Raw genomic sequence first — 20324 nt, 5'->3', positions numbered from 1 at the left:
AATAATCCAAACAGCTTGGTACTGGTACAAAAACAGATGGACAATTAGAACAGAACAGAAACACCCAAAATCAATCCAAGTATCTACAACCAACTTATCTTTGACAAAGGAGCTAAAATCAACCCCTGCAGCAAGGACAGTCTTCAACAAATGGTACGGGGAAAACTGGATCACACCATGCAGAGGCACAAATTAAGACTTTCACCTGACATGTTTCACCAAAATCTACTCAAAATGAATTGAAGACCTAAATCTACGACCTGACCCCATCAAATTATTAGAGAACATTGCAGAAACCCTAGAAGACATCAGCATAGACAGAGTTCTTGGAAAAGACCACAGAGGCACAATCAAAGCCAAAATCAATAAATGGGGTTACATTAAATTGTGAAGCTTCTGCACAGCAAAAACCATCAACAGGTGAAGAGACAGCTGACAGAATGGGAGAAAATATTTGCAAACTATAAAACTGATGAAGGATTAATAACCAGAATATATAAAGAGATCATCAAGAAACTCAACAATAAAGGAATAACCAACCCAGTTAAGAAATGGGCAAAGGATTTAAAAAAGCATTTTCTTTTTTTTTTCTTTCTTTTTTTTTTTTTTTCTTTTTATTTTTGACAGGCAGAGTGGACAGTGAGAGAGAGAGAGAGAGACAGAGAGAAAGGTCTTCCTTTGCCGTTGGTTCACCCTCTAATGGCCTCACCGCGCTGATCCGATGGCAGGAGCCAGGTGCTTCTCCTGGTCTCCCATGGGGTGCAGAGCCCAAACACTTGGGCCATCCTCCACTGCACTCCCTGGCCACAGCAGAGAGCTGGCCTGGAAGAGGGGCAACCGGGACAGGATCGGTGCCCCGACCGGGACTAGAACCCGGTGTGCCGGCGCCGCAAGGCGGAGGATTAGCCTGTTGAGCCACGGCGCCGGCCTAAAAAAGCATTTTCCAAAAGAGGAAATCCAAATAGCCAACAGACACATGAAAAATGCTCAGGATCACTAGCTGTAAGAGAAATGCACATCAAAACCACAATGATGGCTCACTTGGCTAATCCTCCGCCTGCGGCACTGGTACCCCGGGTTCTAGTCCCAGTTGCTCCTCTTCCAGTCCAGCTCCCTACTATGGTCCAGGAAAGCAGTGGAGGATGGCCCAAGTGCTTGGGCCCTGCACCCACATGGGAAACCAGAAGGAAGCGTCTGGCTCCTGGCTTCGGATCTGCAGCGCGCTGGCCATGGAGGCCACTTGGGAGTGAACCAATGGAAAAAGGAAGACCTTTCTCTCTGTCTCTAACTCTGCCTGTCAAAAAAAAAAAAAAAAAAAAAAATTATAATCAAGTTCTCCAAGGTTTAAGATGAAGAGAGGATTCTCAAAGCTCTAAGAGATAAGAAGTAAACAACAAAGGGATCCCAACATGCCTGCTTAGGAGGAAGTGAGATGAGACTCTTACAGAACTACAGCTGAGACATTTATCATCACCAGACCTAGGTTAAGAAAAACAAACATTAAAGGGAATTGTTAAACTAAGCTATTAACAAGTAAGGAAAAAATACCAGAAGGCAGCAAATTCACTGGTAAGATTACCTATACCAAAACATGGTATATAAATCATTTATATCTTTGCTGTGACGACTAAAAACAAATATAATTACCACACCAAAATGTTAAGAGACAGGTAATATGGAAAGAAGTCAAATGTAACAACAAAAATTCATAATGTGAGATAAAATGGAGCTTCACTAATATTTCATATCTCTGTTTTTTATCTGTTTCCTTTTCTATCTTTAAAATCAATACTATATCACTTCTCAGCCTTCTGGCTAAGGTCAAGTGTAAAATCAATGTTATAATTTCAAGACTGCCTGTTAGGGTCAAAAGATATTTTTCATTTAAGTCTTGAGGTAACCACAAAGCAAAACCTATACATTCACTGACTTATGAAAGATAATCACCATGAAAACAAAGTACACCACTGGAGAAAATCATTTACCTACAGACTGCATTTCATGGATAAAGAAAGGAAGGTTCTACAATAAAAATGCAAAATTCTTAAAACAGCAGTACTAAGACCTGTTCTATCAATAATTACCTTAAATATCAACAGACCTCTATATCAGGGTGGGGAATGTCTGGCCCAAGGGCAAAAACTTAAGGCCCTGCCAGGTAAACCATGGGCAAGACTCAAAATTCCATAAACATATGGCAGTCTAATGTTTAAGTTGGTACTGTGATATGGCCCACAGATGTTATAAATGTCCAGATGACCCTTGGCAGAAAAAAGGATCCCCATCTCTGCATATAACAAGATACTCAATGCAAATGAAACTGAAAAGAAGGCAGAGTAGCCATACTTCTTTTAGATAAAGTATACTGTAAATCAAAAGCAGTAAGAGAAACCAGGAAGGTCACTGTACAATGATAAAGGGTTCAATCTTGCAAGAAGAAATAACACTTGTAAATACAAACAAACCCAATACTGGAGCAATTAAATCCATAAAGCATTGGAGAGAGACAGACTGTGATACAACAATAGTATGAGGATTTAACATTCCAATTTCAGAAATGGACAGCTCACCCAACCACTGCAGAAAAAAAAAAAAAAAAAACCAGAAGCATTAAGTTATACCCTAGATTAACTGGACCTTACCCAGAATCAATCATGAAGAAATGGAATACCTACACAGATCAGTAACAGGTAGAAACTGAACCAGGAATAAAAAATCTTGCAGCAAACAAAAAGCCCACAGGGTTGGTGGTATGCCCAGTGGCATAAACCACAGTTTGCAACACTGCGGCATTCTATTTTGGAATTCCTGTTCCATGTCTCCAATTCCTCTGCTTTGATTCACCTTCCTGCAAAGAAAGCCAGCAAAAGACCCAACAGCTTGAGTCCTTGCCACCCACCTGGGAGACTAGGATGGAGTACCTGGCTCCTGGCCTGGACCAGATCTGGCTGTTGCACCCATTTGGGAAGTGAACCAGAGGATGGAAGATCTGTCACACTGCCTTTCAAATAAATAATTTAAAAAAGAGAGAGAGGAAAAAAAAAGGGGGGGGGGGGATGAAAAAGAAAAACCCAGGACCAGATGGATGGCTTCATTGCTGATTTCTACCAAACATTTAAAGAAGAAATAATGCCAATTCTTCTTGAAGTATTTGAAAAAAATACAACAAAGAATTCTTCCAAGTTTAGGCCATGCAGCCAGCATTATGGAAACCAGACAAGGACAGAACCAAAAAACAAAGTTGGGGCCAGCATTGTGGCACAGCAGGTGAAGCTGCTGCCTGCAGCACCAGCATCCCATATGGACGCTGGTTTGAGTCCCAGTTGTTCTACTTCTGATCCAGCTCTCTGCGAATATGCCTAGGAAAGCAGTGGAAGATGGCCAAGTGCTTGGGCCTCTCTACCTCCACGGAAGACCTGTAAGAAGCTCCCGGCTTCAGCCTGGCCCAGCAGCAGCTGCTACAGCCATTTGGTGAGTGTTTGAGAGGATGGAAGAGCTCGCTCTCTCTCAGTAACTCTATCTTTCAAATACATATTTTTTTAATGCTACAGATCAATATCCTTGATAAAGAAACGAAACTCTGACAAAATACTAGGGAATTGAATCCAACAGCACATTAAAAAGATCATTCAGGGCAGGCGCTGTAGTTCAGCAGGTTAAGCTGCCACCTGCACTGCGGGCATCCCATATGGGCACAGGTCCAGGTCCTGGCTGCTGCACTTCCAATCTAGCTCCTTGCTAATGCTCCTGGGAAAGTAGCAGAGGATGGCCCAAGTGCTTGGGTCCCTGCCCCATGTGGCAGGCCTGGATGAAGTTCCTGGTTCCTGGCTTCAGCATGGCCCACCCTGGCTCTTGTGGCCATTTGGGGAATGAAACAGTGGATCCATGATCTGTATCTTTCCCTCTAACTGCCTCTCAAATAAACAAGACTTTAAAAAACAAAATAATGACCTTGATATTAAAAAAAATCATTCACCATGATCAAGTGTGATTTGTTCCAGTAATGCAAGGGTGGCTCAACATAGGCACATAAATAAATGTAATACAGCACAATGAAGGACAAAGATTGTATCATCTTAAAAGGTGCAGAAAAGTAATGTGGTAAGACTCAATATCACTTCATGATAAAATCCCAGGCCAAATTAGGAATAGAAGGCACATACCTCAACATAATAAAGGCCATTTAACAAGCCAACAGAAAAGGTGAAGAATTCCTTGCTAGATTTGGAACGAGACAAGGGACAAGACCACTTTTATTCAACCTAGTACTGGAAGTCCAAGTAGAGCAAATAGTCAAGAGAAAGAAATGACGGGTATTCAAAATGCAAAAGGAGGAAGTCAAAGTGTTACTCATCTTCTATATGTAAAACCCAAAGGAGTCACCAAATGTTGTCATACACAAATCTGGCAAAGTTGCATGGCAGAAAGTTAACGCACATCAGTAGTTCTGTTATACACCAACAGTGAAAGCAATCTCATTTCCACTAGCTACCAAAATAAAGTCTGGGAATAAGTTTAGCCACAAAGGTCAAAGATATCTATAATAAAACTATACATCACTTGTAACAGAAGCAGAAGAGGCTACAAAATAATGGAATGTATGTAATGACTCGCACAGGTCATCTACAAGTTCATGGAACGCAAGCGGTGCCTGCTGCCTGAGGGGTCTGGTCTCTCTGCAGCTGTGATAGAAATCACAGCCTCTGCTAATTCCAGTCTCTTCCTTCTAACACGTTCTTTGTCTCCAAGTCACAGACCCTGACAGACCAGTAAATACTATTCACTGAGTTGCTTCCAGCTTCTGCTGTAGAAGGTCTAGGCCATAGCAGACTTGACTGCGGGCAGGAGGGAACCACAAGCCAGAGTTAAATGGTGGCTAAGTTGGAGGAAAATGATGAAATTTGAGGGGGCTCAATAGTGAAGTCTGTATCTTGCTTCTCAAATTCCACACTAGCTTCGCTTCCTCAACAGGGACCACCAAGCAGGTCCCTGTAAGCTTTGTGGTGGCTGAGGGAATCACTGTGCCATTTTACACACACTTCATTTAACCTTCACCAACCGTAAAAGTTAAGTAGGTGTCCTTAACGTCACAGATGGTAAATCAAAGAAATTCACTTAAGCGGAGCCGAAGCTGGAGGCTAGATGGAAGAGCCTGAGCCCATGCTCCCCTGTCAGTGCTTGGCACGGTACAGGCTGGCAGGACATAATGTTGTGTAGACACTTCTACGCATGTGGTCAGCCAAGAGGAAAAGCTTCTACCAGAAAGCATGTAGAAGAGGCAGCCAGGGAAGAGGTTGGGATTTACGGCTCTGAGTCTTCATGGTCTAAATGCTAAATCCCTAAGCAGCACTGGCTTGGTACTGTCAAACTGGATACCCAACAGATTCTCCACACTGACACTTCTCTTAGTTGGGGCTCATCTCTACCTTTTTGTCTTTGTAGGACAAGTATTCCGAGAGCTTCGGAGTAGGTGCAGCCAAGACGCCATCCCCCATTAACTGCCAGAACTACAGCCTTAACAACAAAAAGGGACCGCTCTGTTTCCAAGTGCTGGTCCTGCTCCTGTTCCCCCACCACACACCCCATCCACAGCCTCCAGACAGCTCACCGACTGCTTTCCTTCCCACCACTTCCCAGAGGTCTCCACTCTACTCCAATCCTCCCACTCTCTCAGGTGCTTCCTCCTGCCAAAACAAACTTTACTGCACCAAGAAGAAAAAAAAAAAAAAACTATTTACATACAAAGAAAAAAAACAAAAACAAAATAATGGAATGACATCCCATGTTTTGGAAAAATCACTATCATACCGTGCATCAGAGTGATTTACAGATTAAATGTAATCCCTATAAAAATTTCAATGACACTTTTCACATAACTAGAAAAACTCTACTAGAAGTTATATAGAACCACAAAAGACCCTGAATAGCTAAAATAACATTGAGTAAAGAAAATAAAGTAGGAGGCATTACACTTCCTGACTTTAAAATCTATTACAAAGCTACAGTAATCAAAATAGCATGGTACTGGCATAAAACGAGATCCACAGACCAATGGAGCAGAATAGAACCGTAGGAGTAAATTCATATCTCTACTGCCAACTGTTTTTTTTTTTTTTTTAAACAGGATGGTCTTTCTATAAACAGTGGTGGATAATAAGTTTATTATCTAATAACTGCAGAAGAATTACAAAAATGGCTAAAATCAAGTTAAAGGAAAGACTAACTGCATCACCTCTGGTGGCTTTAGGGAGAAAATATTTTTTTTCTTTTTCATTCTTCTAAAGGCTCCTTGCATCTTTGACTCAGGGACCCAGTCATCCATTTTCCAAGCTAGGGTTCCCTTTCATGCTTCCATCTCTCTGGATCACCTCTTTTACATTTAAGAACCTTTCTTATTCTACTGGACCCATGGTAAAATACATGGTAAATCTCCCTAAATTAGGGTCAGCTGGTTAGCAACCTTAACTCCACCTGCTACCTTAATTCTCCTGTCCTTTAACACAACTTACTCAGGATTTGGAAATTCTCATGTGGAATTATTTTGGGATGTGATAATTTCACTGACCACACAGACTCAATGATTTTCTCCAAAGATTCCCAGTTCCTTTTATTGGAGAACAGTCTGAATAATCAAGATTTGGGCACTGAATATGCCCACTGCTGCTGGGGTAGGATTCCTTCTAGCTTCTCTGAACTAACGAAGCAAGGAAATAGGACTATATATATTGTACACCAATTCATACATACATACATTTCCATAAATATTTTATTTATCTACCTGTGTATTAAGCCAGACAGATGGTGTCTTCATCTATAATCTAGGATCTTTGATTTTTTGTGATTACAGCTTTAGTCACTGTAAGCATAAGTTACGGTAATGTCTCTGGACTGAGTGGTTCCCTTAACTCATGTCAATTTTCCTTAAAGACTAGCTAGCAAGTAACTATGCTTAGGAACACCAAAGAGTATTTCACTCAATAACAACTTCGGCCGGTGCCGCAGCTCACTAGGTTAATCCTCTGCCTGTGGCGCTGGCACCCCAGGTTCTAGTCCCGGTTGCTCCTTTTCCGGGCCAGCTCTCTGTGGCCCGGGAAGGCAGTGGAGGATGGCCCAGGTGCTTGGGCCCTGCACCCGCATGGGAGACCAAGAGGAAGCACCTGGCTCCTGGCTTCTGATCAGTGCAGCGCGCCGGCTGTAGCGGCCATTTGGGGGGTGAACCAATGGAAGACCTTTCTCTCTGTCTCTCTCTCTCTAACTCTGCCTGTCAAAAACAAACAAAAAAACCCAAAACTTCATAATGTAGGCAAAAAAGCCTTTGGCTTATATAAAGCGCTCGATAATCAGCTTCTACAGTAACCATGCAGCATCAGAGGCCAGAATTCCCTACCCTGACCAATGTCTTCTCAGCATTCTCCTACTGCATGCTAATTTAGTTTAGTGGTCCTCCAAAAATGTAACACATTAGATCTTCATATTCTGTCTTTGTTTTTCTAAACATTTTATTCTCTAATATTTCATATATGTCGAATTCCACTTATTACTGAGAATCATTTATTCTCACCATCAAACTACTCCAGCCAACATTAACCTATGTTCTACTTGGAAAAATTGGATATCCATATGCAGAAAAAGCAAACAGAATAACCATCTCTTACCATGCACAAACATCAACTCAATATGGATTAAAGACATAAATCTAAGACCTGAAACTTGGAGACCATTAGAGGAAAGCACTACAGAACATTAGAAGAGGCAAAGATTCTATGGATCAGACCCCCAAAGCACAAGAACTAAGCGTAAAAATAGACAAATAGGATTTCATCAAACCAAGGCATTTTTGCACAGCAAAGGAAACAGAGTGAAGAGGCAGCCTACAGATGGAATATCTTCAAGCTGTATAATTGATGAGGAGTTAATACTCAGAATGAAACCCCACCATACAATTAAAAAATGGGCAAAAATATGGGCAATAGTTCTAAACAGACATTTTTCAAGGGAAAACACAGAAATGGCCAACAGGTATATGAAAAAATGCTCAGTATCATTCATCAGGGAAATGCAAATAAAAACCACTTGAGAAAGCCAGTTAGATTGGCTGTTACTAAAAGCTAAAACGTAACAACTGTTGGCAAGGATATGAAGAGTTGCACTGTTATTGGGATATAAATTAACACAGCTATTGTGGAAAACAGAATGGAGGTTACACAAAAACTAAAAATAGAACTACCACATGACCCAACAATCCTACTTTTGGGCATATATCCAATGGAAACAAAAGTCCATTTATTGTAGAGATACCTGCACCCCTGTGTTTACTGCAGGACTATTACAATAGCCCAGAAATGGAACCAACTTAAAGGCCCATCCACTGATGAACTAATTTTAAAAAAATGTGGCACACACACAATGGAATATTATGCAGACCTAAAAACGAACAAAATCTTTTAATCTGCAACACGAATGGAAGTGGAGGTCCCTATGTTAAGTCAAATGAGCCAAAAGCAGAAAGACAAGTATCAAATGATTTCATTCACATGTGATCTCACAGAAGTAAAATATACAATTGTGGTTACCAGAGGCTGCAGAGCTAAGTAGGGAGGGAGGAACTGAGAAAGGCTGATTGATAGGCACTAGGTTACGGCTATATGGTAAGAACTTTGCATAGTAGGGCAAAGATAAATAATGTTAATTTCCTATATATTTCTCTATTAAAAAAAAAAGGCAGGATTTTTGGGACTTTCCACCTGGAAGAAATGTTAAATTTGTGAAATGTGAAAGAATAAAATACATTTACCCCTGAATGGACACTGCACAAACATTCCATGATACATACAATTTTTATGTCTTAAATTTTTTAAAATAAAAATTTAAAAAATTGTTTTACAATTCAGATTTCATAAAGAAAACATGCTGACTGAACCTGATCTAAGATAAAATACAGATACCTTTCCATAGTAATTCCAGCCCGGGAGGCGCTAGATAAAATGGCAGTCAGGGCAATTTGGGAAGGAGTGTACAAAAGGTAAGCGTCCGTCAGTGCAATTCTATTAAGAAAGTCATCAGCTGTTTTCCTCAACATCTCTGGGTTCTCCAACGTGGGATAGCGAGTCTAGAAAAAGAGTTTGCAAATCTTATCATTTCTGGGAGTGTAATCGACAAACAGCTCAACAATATTTATATTATTCTGCAAACAGTGCAGGAGATTTTTATAAATCTAACTCCTTTTCCTATACCCAAAAAATAATCTTACAATATAAGATTGTTTTGTAGGCATATTCACCATGTAGCAAAATTGCAATCATTAAGTTATGAATATTTTATTTAATAATCTGTCCTCTTTGATACTACCCTTTAGCTCATGGTTTTCAAATTTTTCTGAACACAATCCAGAGCAAGAAGCGTATGCTTTAAGATAACGTATCTGAAGCTGCCAGCAGAGCAGTACCTCACACTATACTCAGTTTATGTCAGTCTATGTTAATCCCTTCTCTTTGTACTTTTCCACCTGAGGAGGAAGGGAAGGGGAGGCACTTGGACATTCTGCTGGTGTAAAACTGATGTATTCCCAAATAAATGCTTCCCAGGCAATCAAGGTAGTTCAGATGTAAGGCCACACTTCAGAACTTCAGCCCCATCTCACTTTATCATGAAAATCCCTGTATTTAAAAGTTTACTTTTGCAAAGAGGTAAATGGAAATCAATCTTGGTTTGATTTAAAAAAAAAAAAAAAACACTTCAGAATCAACTGTCTAGTTATATCCATTATCCCCAAATGCCTAACCTCTGATATGACAAATTCAGACACTCCACTCTGACCATAAATGTCCCTTTTCCAAACATTTTTGCTGAGTTACTTACCGTCTGTTCTCCCTCCTCAGAACCTCTGGTCAGTTATCCCTCTACTTGCCCTCACTTACTCCTGTCCTCTGCCCCAACATGCTGCCAACACATTTCTGGCAAAACTTTCGATAGACAGACAGATGTATGTTGTCTTAGCAACTACATTCAGATTTCTGGGTACTGTCGGAGAAAACCACATGACCCAAAGGTCTGACCATGTTACTTCAACTCATGTATAAGGAGCTCAGCAAGTCATTTAACACTGCCAAGCAACGATGTTTTCACAGCAAATCTGGTCCCCCTTTTTCCCAGTGACTATGGTAAACATTTTCAATTGTTTCAATGTCATTGATGATTCCAAGACATTGCATCACTCTCAGAAAACAAAGTTTATTCCTAACAAAGAAAAACGTGGCTTCCTGTCACCAGCACCCCTCACCAACACTGTCAGCTTTCCCTCTATTACAAGAAACAGCTACTGTTCCCTCTAAGCTCATTCTCCAATACCAACCCCTTATTCCAAAGAAAATGAACTATATATTACCATTTTTCCTTTACTAGCTCCCTGCTTCAACAATGAAATACTCATTGGTCTTTTAAATGAAATGAAAAAAACAAAAACCCTCCCTTTCCTCTACTTTCAGCAGCTTCCCCACCTTCTCAACCATTCCATCTTTTTCTTCCCCTACTTCAAGGAAGGTTTTGAATCCCAGTTGTATGTACAATCATGTACCACACAGACAGGCCAGTCAACAATGGACTGCATACAGAACGGTGGTCCCAAGCACCGTTTAGTGACACAGTACTTGGCATTACATGTTTGTGGAGATCCTGGTGTAGACAAATCTACTGCATTTCAACTCACATAAAAGTACATACATCTATGAACGGTATACTTGAGAAAGAAAAATGACCACATCACTGCTCATTTACTATTTACTTTGTCATTATTTCAAAGTATACTCTTATATATGCAAATAGAGCTAACTATAAAGTCTGATCAGGCAGGTCCTTCAGAAGGCACTGTTGTTACAGAAGAGCACAACTTCATGAGTTTAGTGTCCCCTAAAGACCTCCAGGTGTGACAAGATGTGGATTCAGAAGATAGTGCTACTGAGCACCCTGACCCTGTGTAAGCCTAGCGTGTCTAACAGCAAAGCTTTAAAACCTGGCAGTACCACTTCGGCTTCTGTGAGTACACTCTAGATCACGAGAGTGGGGAAACTATCTGCTGAGGGCCATCTGGATATTTAGCACTCACAGGACATACAAAACTATCAACCTAAAAATTAGCCTGCTTCCAATTTACTGAATTTCAAGTACTTGAAATTGGTTGCCAGACCAAGACTCTGCAGGCTCTCTGTTCCCCACCCCTGCTGTGGATTTGCACACAGTGAAATTACTTAACCAGGATTTTCACAGACTGTACCCCCATTGTTTAGTGATGCATGACTGCTTTTTTTCTCACTTTCCATTTATTCCCCTAAACAGCACTAATCTGCTTTCTGCCTCCACACTCCAGAGACCAATTTCTGCAAGATCACAAGTGACGTCTGGTACTAAATCCTGCAAACATAGCCACTTTATTGCGCTCTGCCTGAACTGAGTGGCAGAGTTGCCCATGCTCATCTTTTAAAGTTCTCCACTTTGCTTGTCAAACAATTCCTACTTCTGCAAATATTCAATAGCCTTATTGGCTTCTTTATTTCTCTATTGGCCTGTAACCAAGCAAGTCTAAATCCTCCTGGATAGTGACCTGTAGTCTCTATGGCTAGCTTGGTCACCTCCTCTGACTTCCACATCCAAATGACGTCTTGCAGGTAAGGCAAATTCCTTCATTATCAAGCAATCTCTCCTGCACCAATGTTTCCTTGAGTAGTAGTGCACTACTATCTAACTTGTATGCTCAAGGTCAGACATTCAGATTCTTCCTCTAGTCTCACTCTCTGTATGCAATCAATTCTCACGTTCCTTTGATTCTACCAAGGAGCTGAGATGCCCAGTAAGCTCTCGTTGTACTCACTGCCACTTAACAAGTGAAGCCAATCACTACCTTTTGTCTGAACTTGTCTAACAGCACTGTTATCCCATCACCCAGTCTAATTTGTTCTTCACATTAAGCCTGACCCATACATATGAGCAATAAATACGACCCAACACAATCTAAAGCTGCAAACTCAATCATGATGCCACTTTATGAACTTAAACTTTTCACTGGCTTCCTTTGCTTTATTCAAAGTCTTCCAGCATTTGTCTCCGGAGTCTGGACTCTGCTTGCCACTCAGACAGCAGCTCTCCGGGATACTTGTCACCCTGTATCTCTACACTACATTTAGGTTCTTACAGGCATCAGAGTTTCTTGATCTGAGCCTTTGACCAGGAAGGTCCCTCTTGCCTGGATGCTCTTCCCTAACCTAATTCTTACCATTGCTCTGAATTTCACTTTAAATGATCCTTTCTGACTACCTAACTTCTTTCAGGGCCAAACAACTTAGACTGCCTTTGACTTGCTTCTATTTTTGATGCCTACTTAACTGACTCTAGTTCACTCAGTATCAAACAGAATTAGCAATCTTTTAAGTTGAAAATTAAGGTCTTTTTGTGAGTCTTTCAATCACCCAGCCTAGATCTGTGTCAACATACTTCAGGTTAGAGGAGTAACCTTCACTGCTTAAAAACATTCATTATGCTGGCTGAACTAGGACTTGCAGATCACTAATGAGAAACTCTGCAAGTCTCACCCAAAAAACAGAATTAACAAGCTCTCCAGGCAATTCAGATGCACCCAAAAGTTTACAATCTAGAGGTCTGAGCCAGAACTGTTTACATCCATATTATAACATTACAGGTCTTAAAGTTTTAGATTGTGGGGGAAGAGGAGGAGTCATGAACAGCAGCAAAGAAGTACACTGTACTAGTTTTCATCAGCAAGTTTACCTTTAAATCAATGAGGAAGCCCTCAAACGGTCTGTAAGGATTGTGGACAATAAGGTGGAAATTAAGTTGCTGTATAAGTAGTAGTTCATATTCCAAAATCTGTTCTAGTGCCTTTTCCTGTCCAAGAGGACTCTCCCGAAGATTTCCAACAAACTGAGGACTAGATACATTGAATTCATCCACTTTGCAGGCCAAAAACACACATGTAAGCCTAAAGGAAAAAAATAAGGGGAGGAGAGATGGGGCTAAGTAGAAGGACAGGTACATATAGTGAGAAATATCTAAATAATTTCTAGAAGTACTTTCTAAAATGGCATATTAACAAGTGACTGTGCTAGACAATGAAGGAAATATTTTTAAAGAGTAGTTCCTGCTCACATTTTTATTATGAAACAGTAAACAAACTATAAAATTAGGTTGAACCACCTAATTTATCCATAGCATTCAACCATCATTGGCTCAATGGCAATCATACAGGTGCAGTTCAACTTCACCTTGGAAAAACAAAAAAAGTACTTTGCATGAGATATAGACAACATAATAGTTAAAAATATAAGAATATACACATTGCACCTTAAGAGTAATGAGACAAAGGAAGGCCAAAGGACTACTGCTGAATGCTCTCAGTGGGAAGTCTCCAAGTGTAGACAGGAGATCATTAGTTTAGGGAGAAGCTTGTCAAACTCATGTGGCCAGTGCCTGAGGTTTAGAGTAGGAAACCAGTAAGAAAGTCACTGGAAAAATCAATATACTGAAAGTAAAACCAAGGGCCTAACCTTGACTGGTGGAAACCAGAATAAAAACAAAAACAAGCAGGGACAACGGAATTGGCAGCAAGCTCTTTGATGAATCGCACATTAGTTTCATCTTTAATTATAACCATAGTGCTCAGCATAGAGCAGAAACAAAACTAGACCTTTGTTCAACTAAAATCAGTATGAAGCTATAGGATCTATAAAGTGACTGATCGTGGAGAGGAGTTACCACAATTGACTTTCTGAGCAACTGGAAGAACAAAGGTATCCTAACAAGATATAGCCAGTTTGAGAAAAATAAATTTGAATGTGGACAGGATGAAGTTCAAATGCCATCAGTATTACATGAGGTACAGGTAATCAAGGATCTTACGTTCTGAGTGGACAAAAGAATGCAAACCTAAATTATCCTTTAGAAGGTCGGTTCTCACACAGCCTCCCACACACATACACATACACACACACACACACGTACTCAAATAGCATTAAAGTCTTTAATGAAAATAACAAATGAGAAGTTTAAACTCACATGATTATCCGGGGGTGATATTCCATTACTGAGTTATTAAGATAAAAACGCTTGAAATACATACAAGCTGTCCCCTGAGGTTAAAAAAAAAAAACATATCTATATTATTCTATTCACACGTTACATATTTCTTTGTAATGGTTCAGTGTACAAATACCAATACTTGTTAATTCTTTAATCAAAATAAACTGTGCTGAAAGATGACAGAAACAAAGCCAAAGACATTTTCTACCAGTTAGTTGCTCTTTCCCAGCCCACCCTCAGCAATCTTCCCTACCGTCCCTGGATTTTAAAATGTTATGTATTTTATAATTCACATCAAGAAAAAAATTTTTTATTAGGAAACCAGAAGAATACAAATGTGCCAATCCTGAACAAATACTAGCAACAGTTGTGGTATTAAGTCTTCTTTGTAAATGTACTCCAGATGTGTCCTATAACCATGATCACTGTCACAGAACCACAAAATGTGCACCTACCATTTAGTGAATGACAGACTCTATGCCAAGCACAAAACTATCATCCTACTTCAATACTTATACAGCCTGGTGAAGTACTATTATATCTGTAGAGATGGAAACTGAGTATCAACAAGGCTGAACTCACACATCTAATAAGGGACAGGGCTGGATTCAACTAAGAGTTGTATGTACTTTCAATCACTAAATCATTTGGCTAGAATCAGTGACAATAACCTCTTACCTATTTTATTGTAGAAAAAATAGTATTTCACTTAAATTATTATCGTTTTATCACTTTATATGAAACAAAATTCTTCAATCATAAATGTGTTGTATAAATTCTCCAAAAAATTTCACTCAAGGAATCTATTTTTTCATCCAAAATGACCACTGATCGGCGTAGCAGGTAAAGCCGCCACCTGCAGTGCCGGCATCCTATATAGGTGCTGGTTCAAATCCCGGCTGCTCTACTTCAGACCCACTCTCTGCTGTGGCCTGGGAAAGCAGTAGAAGATGGCCCAAGTCCTTGGGCCCCTGCACCCACGTGGGAGACCTGGAGGCTCCGGCCGTTGCGGCCATCTGGGGAGTGAACCAGCAGATGGAAGACCTCTCCCTCTCTGATTCTCCTTCTCTTTCTGTGTAACTCTTTCAAATAAATCAATCAATCTTTAAAAAAAAAAAAAAAAGACAACTGAAACCAAATAATTCATTTTGCAGTTCTCTTGAAACAAAACAGAACCAAACATGGAGATAGAAACAAATCAAGTTTATCTAAAATTCTTAAATCTCTGTTCTCTCAGATAAAAGGCTGGTAAACTACAAAAACACTAAACAGTTTTGTTCTTAACTTTTCCCATATACTTAAATTTTTTTTCAACTACAGAGATACTGAAAATTATTCTCTATTGGGACATGAAGTTATTTACTTTAAAACTTAAGATTTTCATATTTGATCTTTATAATAAATGGGTAATATGCAAAGTAAAACTATTTCCCACACCCTCTCTACTTCTCCACTCAGGTTTTTCAATCTTTAGGAGTTAAATTTATTTTTTTAAAGATTTGAAAGAGCAATAGAGAATCTTCCATCTGCTGGTTCACTCCTCAGATGGCTGCAACAGCCAGAGCTGGGCCAGGACAAAGCCAGGAGCTTCATCTGGGTCTCCCACTTAGGTTGGGAGGGTCCCAAGCAAATGAGCTATCTTCTGTTGCTTTCCCCAAGGCATTAGCAATGAACTGGATTAGAGGTGGAGCAACTGGGACCCAAACCAGCACCCATAGGGGATGCCAGGGATGTAGGTGGTGGTTTTATACACTATTGCACGATGCCAGCCCTTATCTTTCAGCTTTTTAGTTTCAGCTACCTATTTTTCCTTATCATTGTTGACCCTGGCAAAAAAAAAAACAAGGTCTTGAAAACCATACACCTCAAGCAATCATAAGACAATTTTCAAAACCAAAGATAAACCTGCAGTATTTCCACTAATTAAGAGAAAAAAAAAAAAAACACCTTATGAGGACCAGTATTGTGTCACGGGGGTTAAGCCACAGCTTGCAACAGCTGTAGCTTACAACACTGCCATCCCATTTAGGAGTATCAGTTCCAGTCCTGGCTGCTCTACTATATATATGTGTGTGTGTGTGTATAAGATTTATTTATTTGAAAGGCAGAATTAGAGAAAGAGGGAGAGATGGGGATCTTACATCTTCTGGTTTATTCCCCAAATACCCGCAACAGCCATAGCTGGGCCAAACCGAAGCCAGGAGCGCCTTCCAGGTCTCCCACATGGGTGCAAGGGCCCAAAGACATGGGCCATCTTTTTTTGCTTTCCCAGGTACATTAGCTGGGGGCTGGATCAGAAGTGGAGCAAACAGGATTTGAACTGGCACCCACATGGGATGCCGGCGACACAGGCAGTGGCTTTAACCCAATATACCACAACACCGGCCCCTGCTCTTTCGATCTAGCTTCCTACTAATGCACTTGGTAAAGCAGCAGATGATGGTCCAAGTATTTGGGACCCTGCCACCCATGTGGGAGACCTGGGCAGAGTTTCTAGCTCCTGGCTTCAGCCTGCCTCAGCCCAGGTTATAGTGGGTATTTGTGGGGTGAACCAGTGGATGGAAGATCTTTCTCTCTGCCTTCTGAATAAATAAATCTTAAAAAAATCTTGTCAAGGCCGGTGTTGTGGCTTAGCAGGTAAAAAGCTGCTACCAGCAATGCTGGAATCTTACATGGGTACCGGTTTGTGTTCTGGCTGCTCTACTTCTGACCCAGCTCCCGGCTGATGACTTGGGAAAAGCAGTGGAGGATGGTCCAAGTGTGTCCTGCTTACCCATGTGGAAGACTTGTATGAAGCTTCTGGCTTTGGCCTAGCCCAACCTAGGCCACTGGGGCCATCTGGGGAGTGAAGCAGTGGATGGACATCTCTGCCTGTCTCTCCAAGTCTGCCTTTCAAATGAATAAATCTTAAACAAATCTGTGGCATGAATTTCAGCTGCAATGTATGATTACAACTGATAAATGAACACAGTATTTCAAACATGTGCCTTTGGCCGGCGCCGTGGCTTAACAGGCTAATCCTCCGCATTGCGGCGCCGGCACACCGGGTTCTAGTCCCGGTTGGGGTGCCGGATTCTATCCCGGTTGCCCCTCTTCCAGGCCAGCTCTCTGCTATGGCCCGGGAAGGCAGTGGAGGATGGCCCAAGTCCTTGGGCCCTGCACCCGCATGGGAGACCAGGAGAAGCACTTGGCTCCTGGCTTCGGATCAGCGAGATGCGCCAGCCGCAGCGGCCATTGGAGGGTGAACCAACGGCAAAAAGGAAGACCTTTCTCTCTCTCTCTCTCTCTCTCACTATCCACTCTGCCTGTCAAATAAATAAATAAATAAAAATAAACATGTGCCTTTGAAAAAGCACTGGTCTGCGTTCTGGTTCTAGTTCTACTGTTCACTAGTGAACAACTGGAAAGCAATTTGATTTTTTATTCTTCTATTGAACGAGCTGTCACTGCCTGTCCAGTAGACTTCAGGGCTCTTTTGACTATGAAATGTGACTAAGAAATACTTTGCAAGACACAATACAGTAATTCATAATTTTTAGCCTTTATTGAAAAATAGACAGCAAAAACTGAACAAATAAAACCAAGGTAAATTTTTGAGCAGTCAACAGAAAATTTGTTAGATTTCAAAGAGGTCAGATTTCATAAGTCACTAAAAGGACATTAAACTCCAAAGCCACCATAACTTACCACAACAGACCTTGGCATTGTTGGCTTAAACACGGAACAGAATTCCAGTAATCTTTTCTCATAGTATTTGCAGAGTGTCATTTCTTCGTGAGGCTCAAGAAACACTGGATCATTTGGAAGAACCTTTTGATCAAAAATTAGAGAAGTAGTTCAGTGAATTAAATACTGTCAAGGTCTTCTCTTACTACATTTAGCTTTCCTCTCTAACGAACGCAAATACACCACGCCTCATTTTCTCTTTAGGCTCGCTCATCAAAAACAAAACAGCTTCAGGAAAGCATGTCAGAATGTATGTGGTCATTTCAATGTCTCAGACTGTCAGCTGAACTTCATGAAGCTATAAAGGATCACTTAAGTCTGTGCATACGTATGCTAACAGATCTGATGCCATCGATTATAAATCAAAAAGCACACGGTCTTCCAATGGTTGGGAAACTTCCAGCATCTCTGTCGGTCAACCATCATGTCACACAGCTGCGACAGGCAACAGTAACCATCTTAACTACTTCTGTTATGGTAAGCTACCCAGTCCTGGCCATTTTATTCTAAAAGCGCTAGGACGTTAGCACAGGTGCAACGCAGTGATAGGAAACACGTGAGTTAGTGCAGCTCAGCACCAACAGGTTTGGGGCATCCGACCCTTGCTGGAGTGAGGCGTGTGCTGGGACGGGTGGTGGAGCGGACGGATTTTAAAGCCGGCGGGGGACCCCTAACAGAAGGGATGTGGCTATCGGGCGGTGGGCAATCTTCAACTGGCTGGGCTCGGGGTCTCCTCTCTGCCTCGCCTGACGCGCTCCCCTCCAGGCTGCCGGAGGTCGCCTTCCAGAACCGAGATCCCCGAAAGTTAATGTCCCGCTGGAATCTCTGCAAGGTGTCCCATCTTTTCAGTACAGATTCCAAGTCCCTCGCCTGCCCTCCCCAGCCCCTGGGACACCTCCTCCACCCCCCACCCCCGCAACAGCTGCAGGCACACACCGCCGGGGGCGTTCCTCGCACCGCCCGGCAACTTCTCGCCGCCCCCTTCTCACCTGCGCGATCTCCCGCACCCGGCCCCGGGGGGAAAAGCCTTCCCCGCCTTCCCCTCGGGAAGAGCGGATGGCGCCCGTCCGCACTCCCAGCGTGCTACGAGCACTAGTGACTCGCGGGCCTCCTGACGCGGGGACCCCGGCAAGGCGCCCGCCCACTACTCAACACCGGCACGCACACCCGCGCCGCCCAGGCAGAGGCCGCGGGGGAAGCCCGGGGAGCTCGGACCGCCGCCCAGGCTGAGCGCCGCGCACGGCACCGGCCCCTTGCCCCTCGCGGGGAATCTCACCTTCCCGTTCGCCACCGCTTTGCATTTGAATTTGCGGTTGGCGTCGGCCCGCAGTCGGCTCAGCTGCTCCTCACTGGCGAAAGTCCAGTGCCTCTTCTGGCTGCTGTTGTGGTACATGGCGAAGTCCGAGCCCGAGCGCTGCGGGATCGCGGAAGCCGAGAGTGCGCCAGGCCGGCGGCGCGCGCGCTGACGTCACGGTCACGCGCCGAGCCCTGCGCGGCGTTCGTGGAGCACCCTGGGAAGGCGGACTGCGGCGCGGCTCCGCGGCGCGACTGCGACGCACGTGGGCGGGGCCGCGGGCTTTCCCGCCCCCTTGGTTTAGGGAGCTGGGGACCGGCCCTTGTAACCGGTGCTTAAGGAAGCCTGATCCGAGGGCATCCGAAAGGGACGAAGCGTGAGGGGCCGAGTAGGCTGAGGTAGATTCGCGAGGTAGGGAGACCGTGTTGAAGGGGAAGGTGTTTGAAGAGAAGCGTGGCACCGCCGAGGGAGCCGCGAGGTCGGCAGCCATCTTGCGTCCTTGAGGCCTACCGCGGAGGCGTTCGTGCGTGCTTGGCGGGAGAGCCGAGGACACCGGTGTCCCGGGAGCCCTGTCACCATCCGAGAACAGACCAGGGCTGGCAGACCGGAGCAGTGCATGTGGGACGCTGCTGTCTTGCCTCCAGTGGGGCCTCGTCTGTCCGCTTCCCCTGCCTTTCTGTGGGTAACGCTTGCGTCTGCTTCCGGTGCCATTTCCGGAGCCGGGAGTCTTGGTAGTTGGAGGGTTCTCCTGAGATTCTCATCTTCGTAAAGGACTCTGGGGAGTCTTAATGATAGCTACCGTCACTGAGGTTTACAGCTTCCAAAATTGCACTTGAGATACAAAATCCACATTAGTTAAGTCTTTGCCAGTTCTAGGTGTCGCATTTAAGGAAACCCAGTTCTGTGTATCATAGCCCCCAGGACAATTTCATCCAAAAATCAGATGAAGATGATGAGACACGGAGTTTAGGTCTTGAAACGTCCACAGGGGTGAAAGCAGGTGGAAGATGACTTTACGTTGCTTTCTATGAAAATGTTTTACAGATTTAAGAAAGAGGGAGCTTCCCCCCCCCCTTTTTTGGTGCAGTTGTGGTTTGCTACAGTTATTAGAATTCCTTAAATTTTATCATTTGTAGTTGATCATTTTGGAGATCCGTGCTGTCAAACATGCGTCCGTAGTCTAGACCAGTGCATTGCTAAAAAATAGAGAAGAAAGATG

At 42.7% G+C, this 20324-nt stretch overlaps 1 protein-coding gene across 1 annotated transcript in view; it reads right to left on the bottom strand.

Moving 5' to 3' along the window:
- The window catches only part of CCNH (cyclin H), a 34356-nt gene extending 15099 nt beyond the window's left edge, over positions 1-19257 (bottom strand). The window contains exons 1-5 of the mRNA XM_062212440.1: positions 19088-19257; positions 17773-17895; positions 14062-14135; positions 12778-12988; positions 8946-9109 (exon numbers count right to left, since the gene is read on the bottom strand). Coding sequence (XP_062068424.1) covers positions 8946-9109; positions 12778-12988; positions 14062-14135; positions 17773-17895; positions 19088-19204 — 689 coding nt within the window. The 5' untranslated portion in view covers positions 19205-19257. The remainder of the gene's footprint in view (positions 1-8945; positions 9110-12777; positions 12989-14061; positions 14136-17772; positions 17896-19087) is intronic.
- Positions 19258-20324: the final 1067 nt, after the last annotated feature.

Source organism: Lepus europaeus, chromosome 15 (genome assembly GCF_033115175.1).
Source record: "Lepus europaeus isolate LE1 chromosome 15, mLepTim1.pri, whole genome shotgun sequence".
Classification (NCBI taxonomy): Eukaryota; Metazoa; Chordata; class Mammalia; order Lagomorpha; family Leporidae; genus Lepus; species Lepus europaeus.
The sequence above is the reverse complement of the archived record's forward strand: the minus strand, read 5'-3'. Positions and strand labels throughout refer to the sequence as shown.